Genomic DNA, 23,492 nt, shown 5'->3' with positions numbered 1-23,492 from the left:
AACCTCTTTGTACAGAACTAAAATCTGTGCTAAAATGTTGTTTAGTGCTTCCTTCAAAGGAAAAGAAGGTCATTTTTTAGCCTGCTTGTACTCAAAAATACAAAAAATAACCAATGTGCACAGCCCTAGCTTTTCTTTGTGCACAAGTGCATGTCTATGAACTTAAGCTATTTCTCTCAGATGAGTTCAAAAGTGTTTCTTGTGGATTTAGTTATTTAGTTTAGTTAATAGGACAAGGGGGCATGGGCTTAAACTCTGCCAGGGGAAATTTAGGCTGGATATTAGAAATTCTTTACAGAGAGAGTGGTCAGGCATTGGAATGGCTGCCCAGGGAGGTGGTGGACTCGCCGTCCCTAGAGGTTTTTAAACTGAGATTGGACATGGCACTTAGTGCCATGATCTAGTAAACGGACTAGAGTTGGACCAAGGGTTGGACTCGATGATCTCTGAGGTCTTTTCCAACCCAGTTGATTCTGTGATTCTGTGATACTTGCGCTAAAGTACCTGACAGCTAGTAGCATAGGCAGATGTTCCTGCGAAAAACAAAATTGGCAAAAAGGAGAAAAAGGATGTTTGTTAACTTACTGTCTTACTAGTTGCTATTGAAACAAATTAATTTTGTGTTACTGTTTAAGACTAAAATAAACTGTAACTCTGTGCATCATGGATGTTATTTATGGAAGGGAGGGTGAAGAAGCAAGATAACTTTACCTCTTAAGAGCATAATGTGTATTTTTTAGTTTTAGTCATAGGTACCTTGACCTTAAACAGGTAATACCTGATCAGGCGGAGGAAATGTTTGAAACAGCCGAACTGCTAATTTAGTATCATTACAGAAAAAGTAATTTTTAGAATTTGTGTCAGTAGAAATCAAATGTTTACGAAATTATGAGAAGGTGGATCAAATGTACATGCACAGTTCCATGAATACAGGCTTGTAAACCAGTTGTAGCTTAAATGCATCTTTTAGGGCAAGTTGTCACTTGTAAATGTCAAATGTATGTCAGGCTGATGCTGGGCTTGAAGTGATGTGAAAAGGTTGTGAACTCCTTGGTCCTGCACTGTTAAGGCCATACACAGTTTCCTCTGCAGTAGTGATGCAGTATATCTCAGATCTGAAAATCCAGATATTTTTAATAGTTACTGCTTCCTACCTTGGGAGACACTATGAATTCAAGTACTTGAAGTAGGCAATTAGTATAGCCAAAAGTGACTTATAAGAGAGGATCGTGAATCTTGTCTCCTGTTACTCAAACTTTTGATTCCTTATGCTTATATGCAGAGAAAAGTAGCAACTGCTGTGTCTCATCGTTCCAGAAACAATCAGGTTTGTCTGCTGTCATTTTATCAAAAGAAACAAATTGCCTTCTTACTGGCATTGCAAGGAGGATTTTACAAAGCGAGATTCTGCATTTTGCTTCCAGACAGTGACACAGATAGCCCAGATCCTTGTCACTGAGAATGTTTTCATCACCCTCTGGCTGAGCAGAAGCACACACTTTCATCTGGAGGTCATGAATTCAGTCAGTCCTTTGATATAAATCAGTTTTGTGCTTGGAGAAGCCGTGAAAACTTGCCCCTTGTTTTAAAAGTAGCTCTAAGATATCATCTCTGTCTTTCAGTATATGTTTGAACGTGTGTTTCCATCAGTTTTATCTTCTTTTTAGAAAGACTGGGTAACTTTTTCCTGTCTTTGTTTATGTAAACCACGATAAGTTGCTTGTTTGTGCACCAGGTGAAGAATGAAAGTAATGCTTTGGATATATCAGAAGCCAGAATATTTGTCACATTTCAAGGATGGCCTTAGAAATTTATTTATGCAGAGCCACTGTTGCAAAGCTTCAGGGCCCCTTGCTTTCCAGTAGTGTAACAGCAGAAGTTTTGCCTGCAAACTAATTGCATGGAGGGGAAGAGAATGTTGTGGTTGTTGGTGCACTCCTTTAGGAACATGGTAACAAGGACCTGGGACTGAATCTCCAGTCCTGGCATGTGTAGTAGTGAATAAGGTGTGTGTTTGGCCTCTAGTGACCGTTCACTCGCTGACTCATGGTTTAAATGCCTTATACACCCATTTGCTTTTGGGAAAAGGTCATATCTTTATTTTAATTCATGAGTTCTTGTAGCAATAGGTATTTGAAGAAGAAATGAAAAATACCTAGTTCCTTTAGGTTTGAAGAAACTTCCTACACTAAGTAGAAAAATATAAGGATTATTGAAGTAGGTATGTTTCAAGGAGAAATAAAGTTTACTTTATAGACTGAATAAAATGATAAAAATAACTTTACACATCTGGCTTTAAGAAAAGTCCACGATCAATTTGCTTCTATAGTAACATGTTTTAATCTTGTTTTATCCTCACATGTCGGTCCAAGCATGTAACCTGTTGTGAATTTTTTTGTTGCACATTTTATCAAAGCATATATATGAAGGATAAAAATAGGTCAAACCTGACCAAGGATCAGCATTGATTAATAAACAGGAATGTATTTATGAAAATGTAACATTTGCAGTATTTGTTTAATGAGGTTTTTTTATAGCTTACTGACTTTATGCATATGCCACACACTTAACAAAAGAAAATGTCTACTGTGGAGACACATGCTTTTTAGTTACAAAACCACATCGAGAATTTTTGAGAACAAAAATATATTTTCCTGTCAGCTGAAGTTATGTTGAAAGAACATTAAGACTCTGGCAGAAAACCAGGCAAGGTCTTATCTGGTAGGGAGTAAAACATGCTGCCTTGGTAGCCTGCAGGCACAATAGTGAGCATCAGAGTGATACAGTATAAAATGATTTTGAAAAGCTTGAAGAAGACTTCAATGCAGCAGGATGTTCTACTGTAACTTTCAGTGGTCTTCCCTTCTGTCCGGGTGACTTCTGAGCTTCCGTATTTCCTGGAGGAGACATGGGCTCTGCTGCTGTATTTTTAGAGAATGGCAAGTTACTAAAGAAAAGGAAAAGCTCTTGATCTAGTACCAGATTTCATATGATGCCTTACTTTACAATGTACCAAAAATTCTCCTTCTTCCCCCCCGCCCCAAGTTTTGTCAATGTGTATGTTTATCCCCAGGAGTTTTTTTACTCCCAGTACCTAAACCAACTGTCCACGAGTGTGTTTGAATGCACTGCAAGTAGTAGCTTATTTTAAACAGTAGGAGTCATGCTTTCAGAAAAATCAAAGAAATTTCAATTATTATTCTACTTTAGAAGCCTAATACTAAGGGATTAATGAAAATGTTGATTGTAGAAAATTGTCCTTCTGTAGCGCAGCAAGTGTTTGGAACTGCTAACAAACTGCCAAGTGCTACAAAATGAAATAACTTTAATTCTTAGGGGCTCTTAAGTTAGCTAAAAGGTAGATGCTGTCAGCTCCAGTCATAGTCAGAGACAGCAGTGCTTGCTGTGGTGTCAGGGAAAAAGCTGAGTGTGTTTCTGCTTGAGAGACATCAAGAGAATTTGGTGTAGCTGTTGAGAAGGATAAGGGGGACTTCAAAATTGCCCTGTCCCTTTATGTGTGATTTTAACGGCGTCTTTTAATGGGCAGCCACTCTGCTTCTAAAGGTTGAAACTGTTCGTTAATGCAGTTTTTAACACTTTAATGATCCACCAATCCTTACCTGCTGATTTTATTTTTGTCATCACTGGACGAAATGGTATTAACAAGTGGTCGGAGAGGTAAAAGGTACCATAAGATAAGCTGGTTTGTAGCTTTACCTGCAGTACCTTCCAGCATCAGGCGCAGCAGCTTTTGAAAGGAAACGATTGGTTTGGGGGAAGTGGAAAAAACATTCATCATTTGGCTCAAGCTTTGGGACTCTGGAGGAAACTGGGTTCTCCACTGTATGGAAGGAGAACAGGCTGCAAAATTCAGAACTGAAAGGTTCAGTGGACTTTGGCTTGTCATGAGGGTAGTATAAATTTGCAAATTTTCTATGCCTGTAGACGGCTTTCATAGCTAGTAAACTTCTGACTAAATTTAGTGCGTTGTAATGAAATGGGATGCAAAAATATAAACAGAGCAGACTGTGTTCTCTGCCCATAAAGAGGAAACATGCTACGTATCTCTGCGGTCACGTGAATTAACGTGATACTGGAAAAGTACAAAAGTGGCCCTTAAATCCAGAAGAAAATAAATAAATAAATATATTTTTAATTTTTAGTTGGCTTTAACCTTTCTGTATGTTTGCTTTTTATGACTATATGAAAAGAATGATTCTCATTAAAACCTAATGAACTATATGTGGATATTTGGTACTGAATTTAGCTTAGCAAAACAAAGTATATTCACAGACAGCTGTACATATTTGCTTAATAAAGTAATAATCTATATAGCATCACATATGTCTAAGTCAGATTCTTAACTTTATACTCTTTATTGCTCTTGAAACTGTAACTAAGATGTTATACAGTTTCCCACAGATCACACACAGGATTTCCATGGAAAATGGTTAAAATATTGAAAAAGTAATTTTTAAAATTAAAAATGTGTGACATTCCTAGAACTAATTTACTGAACCAGAAATGTACAATTGTACCTGTGTACTGATTTATTTCTGATTGTACTTCAGAAGTGTAAAAGCTGTTCCCTTGCATAGTTTGTTGGTATTTGTCAATTTCGTAGGTGATGAATAAGCATTTTTTTCAGTTCCCATTTGTCTTCCCCATTTTGAGTGAGCAATATATAACACTTGAGACTAGGCAGCGTATATTTTCTGAGGAAGATGTTGCTACATAGAAATTCACGTTAAATTTCCAGAGCAGCCTTGATTCCAAGTGGGTGATTAACAACTCTTCCTAAAACGATGGTTAGAGACCCGTTAAAACCTTCCGTTTAAGCATATGCTGCTTTGATTTACTTTTTCAATTTAATTAATGTTTAGTAGACTATTGTCAGGGAGTGTAAGCATAACTTCAGGAATAAAATTTCAAAGTTTTTGACAAGATTATTTTTTGCTGGTCCTTAAGGCTGTTCGTAATGGCCACAGTTTCAGTTTTGCTGATGTTCTGTCCTCATCTGGGGTGACAGAATCCACCCGTCCTCTGAGAAACAGAGGACAAAGCTGTCCTGTCTTCTTCCATTCTGTTCTTTTAATGGGAAAGACAACAGGACACAAAATATGCAAAAGTTCAAATTGCCACGCTCTAAATAACAATCAGTCATTTCCTTCCAATAATACATTTTACAAGGAGTAACTACCATAGACTTTTAAGTCAACACTAGTTAAACTTGGGGTTTATGATCTGTAGTGTTATAGTTTGGGAAATATATTAATGAATATAATGGTTCACTTTTTTTATTTAGTAAACATAAATGAATGAAAATGTAAGTAAAAGTGAGAGGTTTTTCTACAGCAGACCACTGAGCCTGGAGAATCTCTTGCACATGCTGTATTTTTGCTGTATGACCCACTATAGAAGTGTACATATCTGTGTCTGAAATATTGATAGACTTCTTGGTTTGGTTTTCCTACCAAATCAGTCCTTGACAGCATGCATTTTTATTTTTATTTCACTTTTTATTTCCATTTCACTCGTTGTTGGAAGATGTATTGGAGAGACGAAAAGGGAGGTGAGCAGTGAGCAAGGGAGGACTGTGGCTGGCTGGCTGTAAGAGAAATGGGGAGTTTACTGTTCCACTTAGATCCTCTTGGCTCTGTGCAGCACAGGTTCTTGTATAGAAGTAAGCTGTCTTGGGCAGTTTTCCAGAGAAATGCTTGGATGTATCTAATTTAAAGACAAGGTTTCTTTCCTCACAGGCCAAATCCTGGTGGGGGGGTGGTTGAAGAGTGAAGGAGTTCACTTGCCTGCTTTCAAAGTCAACCCGTGACCAGACATTCCAAATTTCTTGAAAGTCTAAGTGCAAAATTATTCTTCCCTCAGAGCATGTCTCATGCTTTCACTTAGACACCGAATCTAGAATGCTATTTGTTCTGCCTGGCCAAACTGTAGTTTATATGTCACTTCTTAATATTTTTTTTTCCCCAGTGCCATACAGTTATCGAGGAAATCTGAGAGAAACCACTAATTCAGAGGTGGTGATAGCTAAGGAACAGCTGTTAAGGGCATGATTCATCATCTGCTCCTACAAGTTGTGAGATTTCAATCTACCATGTATTTGCAAACTCTGTGGTGAAGGAATACTGGTGACCTGGGTGCAGGGGCTGCCACGATAGGTGTCCTCTGCGCTGCTGTGACTGTCCCTGGCACTGGCTGGGACCAGATGCTTTAGAGGAAGAGTGTGTCAGTCCTTATCCTGAGTAGTTATAAAACATTCACCCTTTTCTCAGACCCTTCTTATAATCTTCATCAGGTGGACTTATGATCTAGTGTGAAAAAAGGCTGTCTTTATTTTTTTCAAGTTTACAGAAATTGCACATCCTTTTATAATAAGTGTATACCTTGATGGTATACACTAAGCTAAATAAATTTATATTATAGGGCATGGCTTGGTCTGTTTTCAAGGGTGGTGTATATTACTTTACCAGCAACAAGTGCCATGACCTACTCTATCAAGTTGAAAAATAATGCGCATTTCATTTGAATAAAAAAGTGACACTACAAGAAAGAAAATGCCCAAACACTGAGCTAAAGAAAGCAACAACTGTAGGGAACTGTAACAGATGCAATAACAAACAAATGAAGCTGGCCCTTGAAATGAAAGGTGTGGGGGGGAATAAACACCTCCCCTCCCAATGAAGTAGCTTTACACTGTATCATTAAATCTCACTTGGCAAAATTGAGATGTCTTCTTCAAGACACAAGAAACTTAATTTTTCATTGGAGGCTTTTTCTTCACCACCAGAAATGTCTGCAAGATCTCACTGGTTTTGGCTGTGCTCTTCTTAAGTTTTTCTTGCAGTCATATTTCAGATGGAAGGTTTTTTTTAAACAATATCACAGAAGTATTTATGAAAAGAAGAAACACATAACATTCTTAAATATTGAGTATCTTTCAGATTGTCAGTATGTCAAAATGGTACCTCTGAAATGAGCCATGCTTTAGTATAAGCGGATGTGTTGGTAGGAGAGCAGCACCGGGCATCAGGAGTCACCACCTTTGTACGGAGGTGGGAAGTACAGAGGATGGTATGGCTGAAAGATGTAGAGGGCAGTGACTATCGAGGCTTTCGAGAAATACAAGGAAGAAATAAATGAGCTATAAGGATTTCATGCAACTTTGTATTTCTGCACTTAAAATCTGATATTGGGCTTTGTATAACACATGTATCTCTCAGAGCAGAAGCAGCAAAACATTTTCAAATCATAAAGAGATTTCAGGGTTCTGTAGAACATAATCAGGCTAAGATCTTATTTTTAAATGTATTTAATTTTATTCCTGTCAGTGTTGTCTTACCTCTCTTATATTTTTGAAATAGCAACTTTAAAGGTTTTGAAAACTCCCATTAAGACTAAAATGCAATTCACTGTACATGACTATCACTGTTTTCTTCTTTTCATGAAGTCATAATGGAAGAGGATATAAATACCTCTGCAAAGTTCAGTTGGTCAAGCCACGGGCTATATACATGCGTTTAGGCAGATTTGAATATTTTGGGATTTATCTTGTTAGCATCTTCAGACTTGGTTAATTCATGACTAGCAGCACAAAATTTGAGGAACACTTCTGAAGTGGGGTCTTTGGCTATGAACTAGAGGCCCTTTTAATAGTGGTTTGTGAGGAATAAGAAACCACTAACAGTGTATTTTGCCTGGATGCCTGCCTGTGTGGGGGATGCTCCAGCTGTGCTGTTGGGATGATAAATTCATGTGTTTCAGTTACATAACTATGCATCATATTTTATTTAACTTACAGCCCAGAAGTATGACCACAACATGCATTTAAAACACAATGGTGTTGTCATAGAAAAAAATAAATCTGCACAGTAAGACTTGATTAATAAAGGATCATTAGCAGTTGAACCAGGTGATAGCATCGCTGTAGATGTACATATAGAAAGCATGTAAATAAATGTGTATATGCTTTGTGTAGGTGTTGGAAATAAAGCAGCTTTATGACCAGTGAGAATTGTAGGTTTTGCCATAGAAGGTGCTTCAGAAGTTCTCAGCTTGACAAATGCCCAGCAGCTGAAGTGAAGGTATATTGGGCAGAGAGCAAGGCTGTGGCCACCCAAGCCTCCCAGGCAGGTGGCACAGTGAAGGATCTCAGTATAGCGGCCAGCTCAGAAAGCCCAAGTGATGCAGGTCTGGAGTGAAATGTCCAGATCTGTGCAGACTCTGCAGTGACTCAGGGTTGGGAGGCTTCTGCCTTGGCATCCAAGTATGCTCTGTCATGGGGCCAGTGTAATCGCATAGACAGTGACCTGTAATTGTCCTTCAGCCTTGCAGCATCAGGCTGCAACTGCCACGATTGAGTATTAGTCAGTAAAATTCATGTCGTTAAGCTGGAGTCTGAGAAGAATAAGCCTTCATTCTCTTTTTTTTTTTTTTTTTAGGGATAGCCTTATTTGAGGTCTAAGTGTCCTTTGCAAGGTCTTTGCTTATTTAGCTGGTGTGAAATGAAGTTATGTTACGAAGTGTGGGGTAAGGAAGATGTACCTTCTTTTATAAAGAATATTTTATTTCTGTCACAAAAGTACTGGTATTTCTGCAGACTTTTGTATTTCAGAGTACTCTGAAATGATTGTGAAAACCAGCTTTTCTGATATTTATTTATTTTTTTACCCCTGGTGAACAAGTCTTGATTCAATACATTACAGGCAAATGGGAGGTTGTTTAGTGGTTTTGGATAAATTGTGGAAACCCAATTGGAACTGTTTGTGTTCACACATTTTATTTGATTTGCTACCTGTGAAATACCCTGTTTCTGTGCATGTGGGCGTGAAGGCTGATTACTCTAAGTGGATGTTGTTCATACAATATATTGCTGCTTGCTCAGCTGAAGAAAAGTCAGTCCTGCAGCATCCCTGGAGTTGGTTCTGAATATAAAAAAGCCAGTGGTTGACTGGGTACAAAATGTTAATTATTGTTCTGCTCTGTTCAGACATAACTAATGTGTGACTTGATTCTCAGATAATTTATCTAAATTATTACATTCACATGGGAAGAAATGCGTTTGTCACATGTATTTACTTTCTCATGCTTAATGCAGAATGTCCAGCTTGACAATTCCTGCACTTGGTGAGTTTAAGCCTCTTAAATTTGCTGTATATGATGGTTAAGCGGCTGGTTTTAACTAATGCCTTGTGCTTTTTCCGCATCCTTGCCTAGCTTTGGAGAAATATTCCGGGCACAGGGAATGGGGCAAAGAAGAAGAGAGAGAGAGATGGAGCTGGGATTGTGTGAACTGGCAACAGGAGATGTGAGCAATGCTTGAGCAGTTTGTGGAGCCCACACGTAAAATAAATACAAAATCAGATCCCTCTGTACAAGGCAGCAAAACCAGTGCATTGCAGCCTTTACTGGAAGCTCTAATTACTTTAAAGCACTCTATGCTGGAATTGTATAAACAACCCGCAGAGCAAATTACAGACTTTTCAAAATGAGTTGCTGGACATCCCATCTTTGGGAAGGATCTTGAGTATTTTAATAGGTTTGCGATTAATCAGAATTTGTATGGCTGGGTGTTCTATCACTTAGGTGAAAGCAAAATGTGAAGTGTGAAAGCTTAATGCGGTTCCAGGTCAGTGTAAATGAACAGCACTTTAAGGTGGGTGTTTTGGGAAGCACAAAGACATGATCAGCTTTCACTGGATGCTATTCAGAGCCTGGCATGTGGCTCCTCATCTGCCCCACTTTCAAAATCTTTGCTGAAAAACCTAATGATGCTGAAAGCAGTGAAAGAGAGAGATCAGAATCTTTAAGTAATGCAATAACTTTTTGTACTTGACACAAATATAAATTATTTGGATTTTGATGTGTGGGCTTTTTAAATAAACCAGCATGCAGCTCTAAAAGCATTTAAATTCAATTTACCAATTTCAAGACACAGAATACACCACCAGGTGACTGAGGCATGTGTTGTGCTGTTCTCTGTATTTCTTGATTTTCACCTTTTAAAAGTATGATGCCTATTAAGCATGTTAAGTGATCTATTCATAAAATCATTTCTCTAGGTGCTGCAAATGATACTGGAGTGTTACAGGAGAACTTGCTTTGTGGCTGTATTTGATTTTATCGTTCGGTTACTGACTTGAAGCAATTATCACCTTCACTGTTTGTCTGCCTAACTGGTGTAAAATCACCCTAGAGTACCACCTTTCAATTGTCTCACTGGGCACAATGTAGGAACAGTTTTAACAACAACTATATTAGTCTCTAAATTAGTGCAAGTTTTCTGCTTTAGAAGATCACTATAATGAGGGACATCAAGGTGCTGGTCCTTCAGTCAAAATAAGAACTGTTTGTCCTCTTGTTTCACTGTTTGTATGTGCAGGCTTTCAGTTGTGTTGGGCAATCAGGTATATGTGGTATTTTCTTGATATCCATATGTTGGTAACTACAAAATACAGCTCATAAATTTCATCCATAAAGAATCTGTTAATAGAAGCTCCGTCTTCTACTCTAGGAAAGGCTGTAAGTCTTTCCAAAAGGATATTTATGCAGCAGTCTTTCCACAGCACATGAAGTGAAAATATGTTCAAACTACCTTGCTCTCTTCCCCAGAGGCTGATGAGCAGCTGGGTGAGTCCATGTGCCTGAGAATGACGATGTGAAACAGGAGCTGGGGGACTGCCAGCTCTTGCGGCCACCTTGTTTATCTACTGTTGAAATACTTTTGTATTTTCGGGTACAGAAAGCTAGAAAACTGTAAATGCTGATGATGTAGTTTCTCCAAATGTAATCCTTCCATTTGCCATTGGTCATTTCCAGATTTATCTTTAATGTGATGTTCCATGTAAATCCTTGTCATTTTGGAGTGACTAAAGTACAAGATTTGAATGTTTCTGATGTATTTTATGATGTGTTCTCAAAACCAGAATACAATAAAGCTTAGAAAAGATTGGATGCATTTAAATGGAAATTTTAAATTCTCTTGACTTAAATTATCATTCATAGTAATTTATTTTCACAGTCTTCCTCCAGCTCTTCACTTTTTACATGCATTTAATTATTCTACCTTTTCACAATTAAATGCATAGAATAAAATAATGAAATTGAGTTCAGTGGTTGTGTTTTAGCTGTCTGTATTTTCCATAGAAGAAAGTGTGAGTTATGAAAAGGCTTTAACGCCTGTGAACTCCAAGTTTTGTGGCCAAAACTTGATGAAAACTTTGAAAGTAGAGTTCGAGTCTTGACCAGCCTTTGAAATACAATTTTATGTCAGAAGTGCAGTTTTATGGCATAAACTTTGTAAAGGTGTTTTCCTCCTTTGTGTGGTCTATATTTTATCATGTGAAAAAAAGACGTACTTGAATGAGTTTCTCAGACTTTATCTTAAAAGTACCACTTGCTGGTAAAATTCTGGAAAACAGAGTCAGTGAAAGATGGTAAATAAAAGTTAAGGAAAAATATGTGGGTCATCATGGCTAAAGTGGGCATGACTGCCATCTCATAAGAAATTAGCTTTCAATGGTATGGTTCATGCAACTTCATATGTTATTATTTTAGACATTTTTATTTAAATTAAACCCTTTTAGCACCCTCCTCTAAGAAGCTGTGGTGTGTTCGGTTTCATATTGTGGTTTTTTTGTTTGGTTGTTTGGTTTTTTTTTAGAAATATATCAAGTGTAGTATATGATAAATTGTGGAAAATGTCTTTTTAAGTATGTCAGAATGCACCTTATGCTGCCCTACTTATAATTAACCACAGGTTTAATTTGGTTCTGTCTTGTAAGTCCTGATGGTCTAGAAAAGCCAGTACCACCCATATGCCAGCATTTTAGAAACAAACAGAAAAATGACGAGAAGTGGAGAGGAGAGTGGCTAAGACCAAGAATAGCAGCACTCTTCTAATATCAAGCAATTTAAGGGGAATCTACATCACTTGTAAATATTTCTGCTTATTGCTACTTTTATAGCCTATAATTAAAATGAAAGCTGTTGGTTGCTGTTCAAGTATAACCAATCTCAAAAATGCTGTGAAACAACCAAGATGCGAGACTGCACATATTGTAAAACACATCCTGCTGTTGTCTGCTGTCTCTATAGCCTGTTTATAGCCACTGGAACTGAAGTGCAAAATGAGGGTACTCATTAGAAATAACAAATACGGATTGTTATGTTGTAGCACCCTTTCACTGGGCTCAAATCAAGTTATTTGTAAATTATTCATTCTTACGTATTGCTGAGACATCCTAATTAAACACTTCTGTCTTTTAAACTTCTAAAAATGCTTGAGAATCGGAGTGTAGCTCAAGTGTTGTTTTTTTTTAATAATGAAGAATTTATTTTGTTTTTAATGAAATTCAAACAAATAGCTGGTAGCTTGCACTAGCCTGAATCTAAATGTAAGATTAGGGAGAGTATCTTTTTTGAGGTCGGTCTGGGTCAGTTGACAATGATACTGCTTCTGCTTTCGTCCCTGAAAGTTGGTGCTGACTACCCCTGCATTTTTGCCAAAACAAAGTATGTGGACTACCCCCTGTGACAAATGACTCTCCACTGCAGTGGATTAGGAAGGGCTCCTGTGACTGATTGTTTATTTATGAAGGAACTACTGATCTCTAGAAAAGAGACAGTAAAGAATTCCTTGAGAGCAATAACTTCTTGTTTTGGTGGTTCTAGAAGTGGATATGAATTTGAGCTCTAACCTGCCAGCAGGGGCACTGAGCTGCTGCTGAGACCCGTATCAGTTCTCAGCAGCTTTGCACTGAGTCCGAGCCTCAATGCTGCAGGCAGGCCATGTTTTACATTGGGATGTCATACTGTGGTAGCCTTATACGAACAAACTTACTGCATTAGAACTCTATACGTCTTCCTTGTTCTGTGCTATCTGTAAATGTGTTACATTATTCACAAAGTCTTAAATGAAGCCTTCCTTTTTGGCCAGTCTCCTAACTTGCTTTTAGGTTTTGTTCCGCTGCAGTTAGGCAGCAACAGGACAAGATCTGACATGAAAGCACTCACACTGAAATGGACCTTCTGTCCTTCCCAAGCATGGTTGCTGCTTCTGCAGCTTCGTGTTCACTTTCTTCCTTTTTCAAGGTCAAAAGTTCTCTTACCAGCCCTGTCCAAGTAGAGCCTGTAAGGTAACCCTAGCCTCATTCAGATTCTCCTCCAGCATTTCAGAATTTGAGGAGGTGGTGGGGGGATTCTGTCATTTGAGAAGGGGAGAAGATCCCTTTTATGGTCTCTTTCCTGCTCAAGAGCAACCCTGTTAACCTGATTGGAGACCCTCATCTCCAACCTGCTGCTGCTTTTGCTGACCAAGCTATTGTGATTGATACTTTTCTCATTCTGTGTTACTTAAGCAAAACATTGCATGTATTTATTCAGATTTATTATCTAGTTTCCCATATCTTGCATTTCTCTGCTTCTAGGTCTCTTTCAGTTCATCTTTATTCTATGCCATGAGGATAATGTTGCACAAAACCTGATCCATGGAACCTCCTTCCTGGTTCCCATTGTCAAGGTGTTCATCACAGTCATAAATATGAAAGGAGTTAAGACCAGCTGTGATGCAGAATCTGTCAAGAGTGTGGTTCACTCCATCCGTATCTGCTTTTCGCAGTTGTTGTCAACTGTGTATGTGATACATGTTTCCAAGCAAAAGCACATTGCAGGCATTGTCCTGTCCCTCCTTGAGGAGCTCCAGCCTAAGCCTTAAAAACTTTAATTTTTATTTAAAATAAACACATTCCTCTGTACACTTTTTTCTTTATATTTGCATTTTTTAATTGAAAGCTCAGAGTTCACAAACTCTTACCTTTTGGCATTAATAATAAAGATACTTAGCACTTGTAGTACTAATTGTCCTCAGTAGACTTTAATCGTGTTAATTGATTCCTACAACACATCTCTAAAGCATCAAGGTTTATTCTCATACTTTATGTTTGGAAACACAGTATTGGGCAGTTGGTGGCCCGTAGCTTAAGATGATGTTAGAAAGGGTTAACAATGATGTGCTAGCACTGCCTGCCGTTGTTCAGAATACTACATACCTCTTTTGATGTTTCAAGCTATCTTAATATGAAAGACCTTCTGTAAAGAAATAATTGCATAAAAAGCTGTAGCTCTGTCTGCATTTATAAATACAGATGTTGTAAAGTGTGCTGAAAAAGGTGTACTGGAATGGAATTAGAGACTCTGAAGCTGATCAAGAAGAAATGTGACATTCTCATAACTCCTGGTCATTAGACTTTATAAGGTGTGTAAATGAATTTCTGTGTATCATAGAAGAGCTGAATCTTGTTGCCACAGTCATTAAAGTTAATGATATTTAAATTTTGAGCTAATAGGCCTGCTTATAAAGGAGAAGCACTAATCATTCTCAGAGGGAAATGCTGTTTCCTTTGTAACTTTTATCTTTTTAGAACAGGGGCGTCAAATTCATTTTCACCAGGGGCCACATCAGCCCGCTTTAGAAATTAAGTGATATGCACAAGACGTTCAGGACAAATCCAGTGTATTATAGAAAAACAAGTATCTGAGAAGGGGACCCTAGGTTTTTGTTTGAGTTTGGGTCTTTGTGGGGTTTGTTGTGGTTTTGTGTTGTGGTGGGGGTTTGTTGTTCTTGGTTTTTGTTTGTGTTTTTTGTTTGGTTGGTTGGTTTTGTTTGTTGGTTTGGGGTTTTTTTAGAAGGCAGATGATGCCAAAGTGTGAAAAGGAAAACACTGCATCAAAGAGGACAAACCAGGCTTATTGGATTATGCCACTCTTTAATGAACATCTAGTTTTCCTGAAAGAGATAAATGATCTCTGTGTTGTGTTTGCTGTTCATACATAACCTATGATGTTTTTCTTCAGACTTTGGTAAAGATTATCCCTGGGTCACCAAACTCTTCCAATAGTCTTATTTGCTGTTCTACTTGAAACCCAAGGTGGTTAGGTTTGGGTTTGTTTCTCTATAGTTAAACCAACTGTGTCAGCTGGTTTAGTAAAATACATTGCTTGATGTCAACCTTGGTAGATTTATGCATCTCACAGCATTATGCAGCTTATCAGGTCATAAAGAGACAGTCTGATTCAAAGTTACTTGGATGCCTTCAATGATTTGACAGGAAAATGATGTCTTTTTCTTGATGTACAGACAGTGCTGTCTTAAGATCTTGAATTACTACATGCTGACAGACTGACAGATACTTCCATGAGAAAGCATTGACTTCCAGAACTAACACTGTGACTATCAAAACTGATCTAGGAGAAAAAACAGTCTGTATCTCAGTAACGTTTTGGTAATAATGAGTGTAGTTATAAAAAGGGATGAGCCTTGGGGTGTCAGTAGAATATCTTTGTTTTAGTGAACAAAGCAAAGCTTTAAATAGTAACAGCAGAACAATTAAAGGCAACCAAGCTCGTATCAAAGTTCTGATGGTGATGTTTCCACTCCTACCACCTCTCGGACATTATCATTAACAGATGGGCCTCTCCAAGGTTTTTAGTACAGGCTGTAAAATGATACCATGTGCCTGTTACTTCCCTTACTGCAAATGATAATAAGCCTGAGCATTCTTTGTCTTTTCACTTTTAAGTTCTTTGCTAGATAAACGGCATTTCCAGTGGAACCAGACCCACTGTTTTATTAATTGAGCAACTCCATTAGCATTGCTGCAATGCAGCATGTGAGCTCCTAGCACAGGCTTTGGTCACAGTTCAGGAGCTCTTATTTTTTGCTCTGTCCTCTTGACAGGGAGACTGTGGACTCCTCTGTCACTGGGTCACAAACAGGTTCCTGTGGTCCCCCAGCTTGTGGCTTCTCAGTTGTGTGTGTGCAAGGGTCTTGCAAGGAGCTGGAGGGGACATGTGGGTCCCCACTCAGTCTGGTGGCTCCTGCTGGGGAGCCCTGAGCTGTACTTAGAATCACAGAATCATTTCAGTTGGAAGAGACCCTCCCAATCGAGTCCAAGCATAACCTAACTCTGGCACTAAACCACGTCCATAAGAACCCTGAACCTTAGTCAAATCTTTTTCTGAACGGGGTGGGGGGACAAGGAGAATTATTCATTATTTAGGACCTGACTGTGAGCTAGGTCAGTCTTGTTAGTTATGTTTCTCAACTGTGATTAAAAGTTGAGTGGAAAAGGTGGTTTGACAGCTAACTAATTACCATAATAATACAGACATTACTGCATGTATTTTCTTTATTGCTAGTCACCAAGATTTTTAACATATCTGTCTAGAATATATACGCAGCAAACTCTTTTTATAGAAGTGTCATCTATTGCAGATCTCCTGGGGGTAGAAATAATGTCAAGATTATGCATTTAAAGTTAATCACGTTGCATGCAGTATTACAATTGGTTTCTATAGATGTAAGTGAAAAGTGGTATTTTTATATAGACTCATATTTCAGGATACTAATTGACCTATTTCTAAATTTCTATAAAATTTTTATAAGATAAGGATTGGATTATTTGCCTCAAAGGCTAGTAGGACAGCAGATATTTGCTTTGCTTCAGGAGTCTGAGTAGCCGTGATAGGGAAGTGTGGTGCTCTTTGATGTCTTCCTTGGGATGTATTCTGCTGGAGTGTTTCTGTTTTTTTGGTTTGGATCTTTGTTTTCTGTAGATTGGAACATGCAGGTTTTTCCTTTATCGTGAAATGAACATTATATATGAAATATAATCAGGTGTTAGATGGAGTATATTTGTCATTTTTTCTACCTTTTTCCCTTTCCCACTCTCTGTAGCTCTTGATTAGGCAATTCAGAGAGTTTTGTTTGATCTAGATTTTCTTCTTTTGGGTCAGTGTGATTTAATTACTACAACAGCCTCCCTAAGGAGGTGGGCTAGATGGAAATAACTGTTTCTTTGCATCACAGACTACTTCAGAGAGTAGCATGTGTCTATGGCTAATGACAGCATCTGCTCAGCAAAGGTTGTGATTTGGTCAATGTCTAGAGATGGCGCCGATCTGATGGTAGGCAGTTCTGAAATACTTCCTGTTGTTCGAATGTTTGCTTTCGAAGATAATTTAATAATTTAGTTGTTTTAAACCATTTTATGCTTTTTTCTGCAAGTTTTCTTCTGCAACACTACAGTATCTGTGCACTTTGCCCTTCAATAATATGAATCTTATGGTAAGTCACGAACAGCTAATACCCTCCTCAGAAATACACATCCAGTAGTTATACATAGCATATTTGTAGTCTATAAATAATTCTTTCCTTTTTTTCAGCCAGATAAGACACTAGGATAGATTAAAGCTGACAATTTGAAGTATAACAGAGAAATCCATGAAAGCGTTAGTTAGAAAAGGCTATTGTTTTGTTTATTCAGGTGGGCATGAGTGAATGTAACTCAGTCATTTAATAATAGCTACAGAGCAAATGTTCCAATACAGATTCATTTTCAATTCAGTGACAGTCACTCAGTGTTGCTGGCAAGTCTGATTTGGATTGCTCAGTCCCATGCTTGCTGTGTCCACATGCCTCTCATCAGGCTTTCTGTTGTTCCCATTCTTCTATCCACAAAACCTTAATTGGCTACAGTTATAGAATGAGATGTACACTTCCAGTTTTGGTGCTCACAATCTCTCTTCACTGTTCTTTCACTGCTGAATCAGCTCTGAAGCAGCTGTTAAGGCTTTCTTTTTCTTCCAGAGCTGTAATAAAAATAATTGCATAATGTTGCCTTTTTTTTTGTGCAGTTTTCCATTTTTTCCGAATTTTTGCTTTTCTTCTTTTGTGTGAGATATGGAAAAACTTGGATTTTGCTGTAATCTTATTGCTTTGAGAGTTGCAAGAGATTAATTGTGATACTGAGAAGCTGCCTTGAATTAGTGCAGTTTTAAAGGTTTGAGGACAATTTAGGATGGTACTTTTTTTTAAAAAATGTAGGTTTTCCTGTTGTATGTAGCATCATGTTTGCATTAGCTTTAATTGATGTAGAATGATAAGGTTCTTAGTACCAGATGATAAGTAGAGATAAGTGCTGTTTATAAGTTTAGGCTGTAGTAGCTATAAATAACACTTGCTACTCATGTATTCTTAATTCTTTAAAATGCACCTGGTGAGGTCATTTGCGAAAGTACTCTCTTGGCCTACTTTTGCTGCTGTTGACTTGATAATGAACAATTAGGCCAATACTTAGCACCTGTGAAAATTTCCTGCCCTAAATTTATTTGGATTAGCCTCAGTCTCATACTTTTGATTTGTCTTTTTGGAATAGACAGAGTAAGCGGTGCTGTGTGCTCTGGAGGAAAGGTGACCACAAACACAGTGTGGCTTGGGGAGAAGCAAAATGTATTGCACCTGGATTATAATGGCCTCAAAACATTAATTTTAGCTGCAATCTTAGATTAGTTAGCATAATACTGATCTTAATGTCTGCTTTACAGTTGTAATTGGGATTGCACCTGGTAGCCTTAAGTTCCACCAGTAACGTAAAACACCAGTTGCCCTAGAGAGGCCCAGTCACTTCTGCTGGCAGCCAGAATATGAGAGTCAGTTTGGGATGTGAGATCAGTGTTTTCGCACCTTTCAGGAAGAATAAATGGGTTATTGTTGAAGGGCAACCAGTTTTCTTTTCTATCTCTCTTTTTTTCCCTTCCCCTGAACTCGAAGAGATTTTTTTTTTTTTTAAAAAAAAAGGCACAAAGTAGCTGCTGGAGCACGCACCAGTTTTCACAGATAAGCTGGGGCTGTGTTAATTATTCATATGCACTTGCACATTCAAATCTGGAAATCTCAAGGTAGTAGGTTAAATTACTGGAAAACACACATAAAATAATAAAACAGTTTGAAGAGAGGGCACACTTCACTCCTGACTTCTTCAGGGCTGGTACTAAAAGCTTTTTCTTCAGCCCATGTAGTAGATAATTTGAAGGAATAAAGGGAAATTCCAAAGCCCCATTTTGGAGGCAGACTGACAAAATACTTGAGGTGCTCTCTGTCAGATTTACCCCACCTATCACCTGCTCCTCATTGAAGCACCCCTAGTTAGGTGGCTGAGTCACCTTCAGCTTACTTGAACTCTGGAGAAGTGGCCGTCTCTCTTTCTGATTTGAGAAAGACAAATGATGTTGCCCCAGGAGATCTTAAATACTTAGGTGGTGTAAGTCTGTGTCTAGTTGATGTCGGTGTAAGCAAGTGGAGCAGTGCAGTAAAAGTGAACCTTTGTAGGGAATCAGTTAAAGGTGAGGACCAAACATCCACACCAGGACAGGACTAGTCAGGACTAGCTCTAGTCTGGTCCCGTGGACTTAATGCTATGAGCACTGAATGTGCTCCTAGAGCACAGTTCATCCAAAAGGGTTTTGCTTTCCGTGTTTCAAGACTGTCCTGTAGTGCAAGCCTAAATGTTGCAAGACTAGGGGCACCAGGAGATTCGTAGCAGAAGTTCCCTTCTGCTCTGTCCTAAAATACTAATGCAGCCACACCTTAACTTCCTTTAGACTCCACACCACAAATGTGATGATAGAAATACTCTTCTGATTATATGAATTCTTTTTGTGTTAAAGTCCATGAGACCTCATTTTTTTTCATCTACCTGATGCTTCCAGGACGTCACAACCCCTGTGTTATGTGTTCAAATAGGCAAAGGGCATTGTGTAACTTGCACACAGTGTCTCTGAAGATACACCCTCAAGGTACCGATGACAACAACTTTCAGTGCATTTTACTGCAAGTTAGAGCCTGTTTCTTGCCATACGCTCTGCCAAGCTTTTCCAAAAAGCCAGATAGTCACCAATGAAAGCCAAGCGATAAAGTGGTCATTTTGGATGTGGAGCAATGAAGAGGACAGGCGGTTATCTGAGCAAACAGTGTGCCAAAAAAGTAAAGCACTTGCTGCATGGTACGTGCAAGAGGGTATCCGAACGATGAGTTTGCAGGAAGTGTGTTTCCATTCCTGTGGTGAATATTTGATCTCTGCTTCTTAACAGAGATGTTATCATTAAACTCTTTTACTAAATGCAGCTTGAAACTAAGCAAGAAAGTTATGGTTTATGCTTACTCTACAGTTTAAAACCTACATAAATTGAGGGAAATCTAAACCTGTTAAAAGTGCTAGTTCTTAATGAAATGCCACACAAATTTATCTTTTAGGTAGGAAGTGACTATACCTTCTCCTAAACTCGCTATTCCTAATCTCAGTAGTAATTTCAGTGTAAATCCCATGAGGGTAACTGAGTATTTCTGACTAGATAAGGTAAATGCTGTGAAGAAAGACCTTGTTGCAGGTGAAAAGAGGGCATGTTGGTTGAAATGTTACAGCAAGCTATATTGCCAAAGAGGCAGTGTAGGTTGGAAAGGTTTTTTGTTTGGAATTTGGGTGCTTCAGACTATCTGAAGAGGGAGAGAAGTTTTCTGCAGTGTACTGTTTTCTTCATTTTAAGTCTAGCACCTGGGGTTGGTTGTTGGTTGGTTGGGTGTTTTTTGTGTTTTAGTTTTTTTAAGAGAAATGAATTCTGAAAATACATAAAGTGCTTTACTAGAGATCTTAAAATGCTGCTTCTGTCAGAATAGGTTTCTGAGCCTCTTCAAGAAAAGATGAATGGTAAACTTCAGTAACCAGTGAGCCCAGTTCAGGACTGTTCTGACACTGCAAGCAAGAGGACTGTGAAATAGTTGCCTCCCTGTTTCAGCAAGGAAATTTCTCTGTGTGGAAACTTCCTTATCTTCCTCAGTGGTGGTTTTTACACTTTTCCTAATGTGCAAATCCCTTGCCTAAGACGAAATCTGAAGTGACACGCAATTCACAAAGCCGCTCTGCTACTCGAGGTTTTGGAGAGCATCACCCTTGTGTTATATCCTCTGTTTGGTTTTCAAAAAAATACGCAGTTACCATGACAACTCCTGCCCACACTAGAAATCCGTTATTGGGAGTTTCTGGCTTGGCTTTTATTTGCACATGCTGCAAACAGCACTGTTATTAAACAGGCTGTTAATTATTCTTCCAGTCACTGACTGAGACAACTGATGTGACAATAGTTAAAACTTTCTGATTCCAGCTAAGAGCAGTCATGCAAAGTGAGCTGACTTTGCAAGCTCACTGCTTTTATGTATTGCTCGTTTATACATAGATTTATTATTTTTTCCTTACAAGCTGAAGCCATGCTTACTTGATTAATTTATCAAGAAACTGGGAAAAAGAGGGGTTTTTTTTGATTACTCACCATCTCTTTTGGAAGGTATTTTCTTAGATGCTTTCTTCACATTTTGAGGATTTTTTTTTTCCATTTTATACAGATATTTATTGTACTCTGTGTGTCTTTATTTTTTAAAGAATTTAAATATTCTAAAAGGTGCTTGATACTGTACTTTGTCCTCTGAATAAATAGTGACAATTGAAGCATGTGTTTAGGATCCAAAATTCATATTGTTCCTGTTTGAGACTTGTTTGCTAGATGTATTTCTAATAGTGTACAGTAGTGCAGTCAGCTTGTATTACTGAAGGCTTTATTATGATTCGTGCTACAGAATGACAGGAAGAGACAGTATCTGAGAACTTGACTTTTTGTTTTTCTTTTCCCTTTTAGGAATTTCCCTGGGATGCAGATCATGCCACTGGACTGCATTTGGGTGAAGGATGAGTTCTGCGTTTCTCTCAGGAGTCTTCCAACACATTTTCTTAATTACCTTTTAATGGTGTTCTAAGTGAGCTTATGTGAAACAAATGGTATTGCATCATGAGTGAAGAAAAAAGCCTTGGTGCATCCCAGAAAATGTTGTCTCCTTCAAGAAGTACTAGCAGCTGTTCCTCCAAGCAGGGAAGTCGACAGGTAGTACAAACTTTTTCAACCAAACTGAAAGCATTACTAAGTATGGCTGTTACTTTTGCTCTTGAATATCAGCAAAACTCTTAAACTCTCTTTGCCTGTTGCTTGTTTATTTCATCACTTCTTTGTTTTCTTTACTCTCTTTTTGTAGTTGGTAGCTCTGTCTTATTTTGAGGTGCATTAAACACATTACCAAAGAGCAGGCACTTGCACAACTGGAATGCCAACAGTGCCTTTGAATTTCTGCCCCGTTGTATGTGTGGTGTCTTTATAGTGAAATATTGCTGGCGTAAAGGCTTGGTCTCAGTGCTTTGATCCTGAAATACCAAGTCTTCCATGTAGGATACCACTTTTGTGGTAGGATATTGCGTACCTGCTCTGCTTATCTCAGGTTGCCAGGCAAAGGTGTGCCCGTGTGTCTGAAAGAGAAGGCATTTTTCTCAAACTTTGAACTAGAGCCTCTTTGACAATGAAAAAGTGCCTGTGAATGCCTGTGTGTGCTGGTTGTTGCTGTAGAACTCTAGTTAAGAAAAATAAGTATTTGTGTAATGTGGTGCATCTGGGTGACTAATGCAAAGCATGCTTTGTTTTCTGCAGAGCTGATGCTGTACTTTAAACCTCACAGTTTTAAAAGACATGTTTACGGGTGTTTGCTCCAGGCTGCTGAAGACAGCTTTTGTTGGTGGGCAAGAAACATTGACCTGCAGCCACACTGAGAATTAAGCTAAACACACTCAATCCATGCTTGCGAAATTGTGAGCAATGTGCTCGACATAAACTTTTTTTTTTGTACAGCTCCTGGCTTAGTGGAGCTCTTCAAGCTGGCTCAGGTTGAAATATTAATTGGAATTGAGCATCCAGATCCCCCTAAAGCTTTGGAGACCTCAGCTGTGTTTTGAAATAGCACCTGCTTTTCTGGGACTTCTGGCTCTCTACATAAAATTGGCAAGGCAGACAAATCTCTGAACAATTTATGCCTTTTAAAGTGCTCTGCTTATAAGGAATGCTGTGCATGTCTAGTATACTGAGCAAAGAAATACTTGCTTTTGGCATGTCTTTTTTTGTTTTCCTGCAACGTTATTTTTTTGTATCCTCAGTATGAGATTACCTTTAAAAAGCATAATTTGAAACATTTGGTATTGTCTGTTTCAACAGTTTGTTTCTACTAAGTGTAATAATGTAGTATTTTAGTAACAAGATTTGCGTGAGCATGACTAAATCCACTGATGTGTTAAGCAGCCTGTATAAGGAACCATATTTATGCAGAAACAATTTCTGCAAGAACCTCGCTTATTGCCATTTAACATGATAAAATCTGTTGGCTAGCTCAGGTTTTTGATACTATTATAGTGGGTTCCATTCCTTGTCCATTGTGTCCTCACCTGCTCTCTTTGGAGAAAATGAATAGTTCAGTAAGGTTTAATGTTATCTTGTCAGTCCTGAATTTTTTTTAGTCTCTGATCCTTGTACGAAAATGTGAAGTGTACCTGGTCAAGGTGAGAGCTGCACCTTGGTGTTTTGCTTGTATTGCTGGTACATCCATGATCATGCATTATAGACAGGCAGATGGTAAATTGCCTCATCCACCTGTCAGATCAAGCTAAATGGAGGTATAAAGTAGGTTGTTTCCTAAAGTGTATCGAAGAGTGATACGGTTGATATTTCTATGCGATATTATAACATGGGACATCATGATAAGTATCCCCACTTTG

At 38.3% G+C, this 23,492-nt stretch overlaps 1 protein-coding gene across 8 annotated transcripts in view; it reads left to right on the top strand.

The window, feature by feature from the left end:
- OSBPL3 (oxysterol binding protein like 3) overlaps positions 1–23,492 on the top strand; it is a 96,342-nt gene that overhangs the window by 21,713 nt on the left and 51,137 nt on the right. For all 8 annotated transcript variants that reach the window (XM_065051326.1, XM_065051329.1, XM_065051325.1 and 5 more), the window contains one exon: positions 21,541–21,783. In XM_065051326.1, coding sequence (XP_064907398.1) covers positions 21,691–21,783 — 93 coding nt within the window. In that variant the 5' untranslated portion in view covers positions 21,541–21,690. The remainder of the gene's footprint in view (positions 1–21,540; positions 21,784–23,492) is intronic.

Source organism: Columba livia, chromosome 2 (assembly GCF_036013475.1).
Source record: "Columba livia isolate bColLiv1 breed racing homer chromosome 2, bColLiv1.pat.W.v2, whole genome shotgun sequence".
NCBI classification, from domain to species: Eukaryota; Metazoa; Chordata; class Aves; order Columbiformes; family Columbidae; genus Columba; species Columba livia.
Note: the sequence above shows the minus strand (reverse complement) of the source record. Positions and strands in the feature narration are given on the sequence as shown.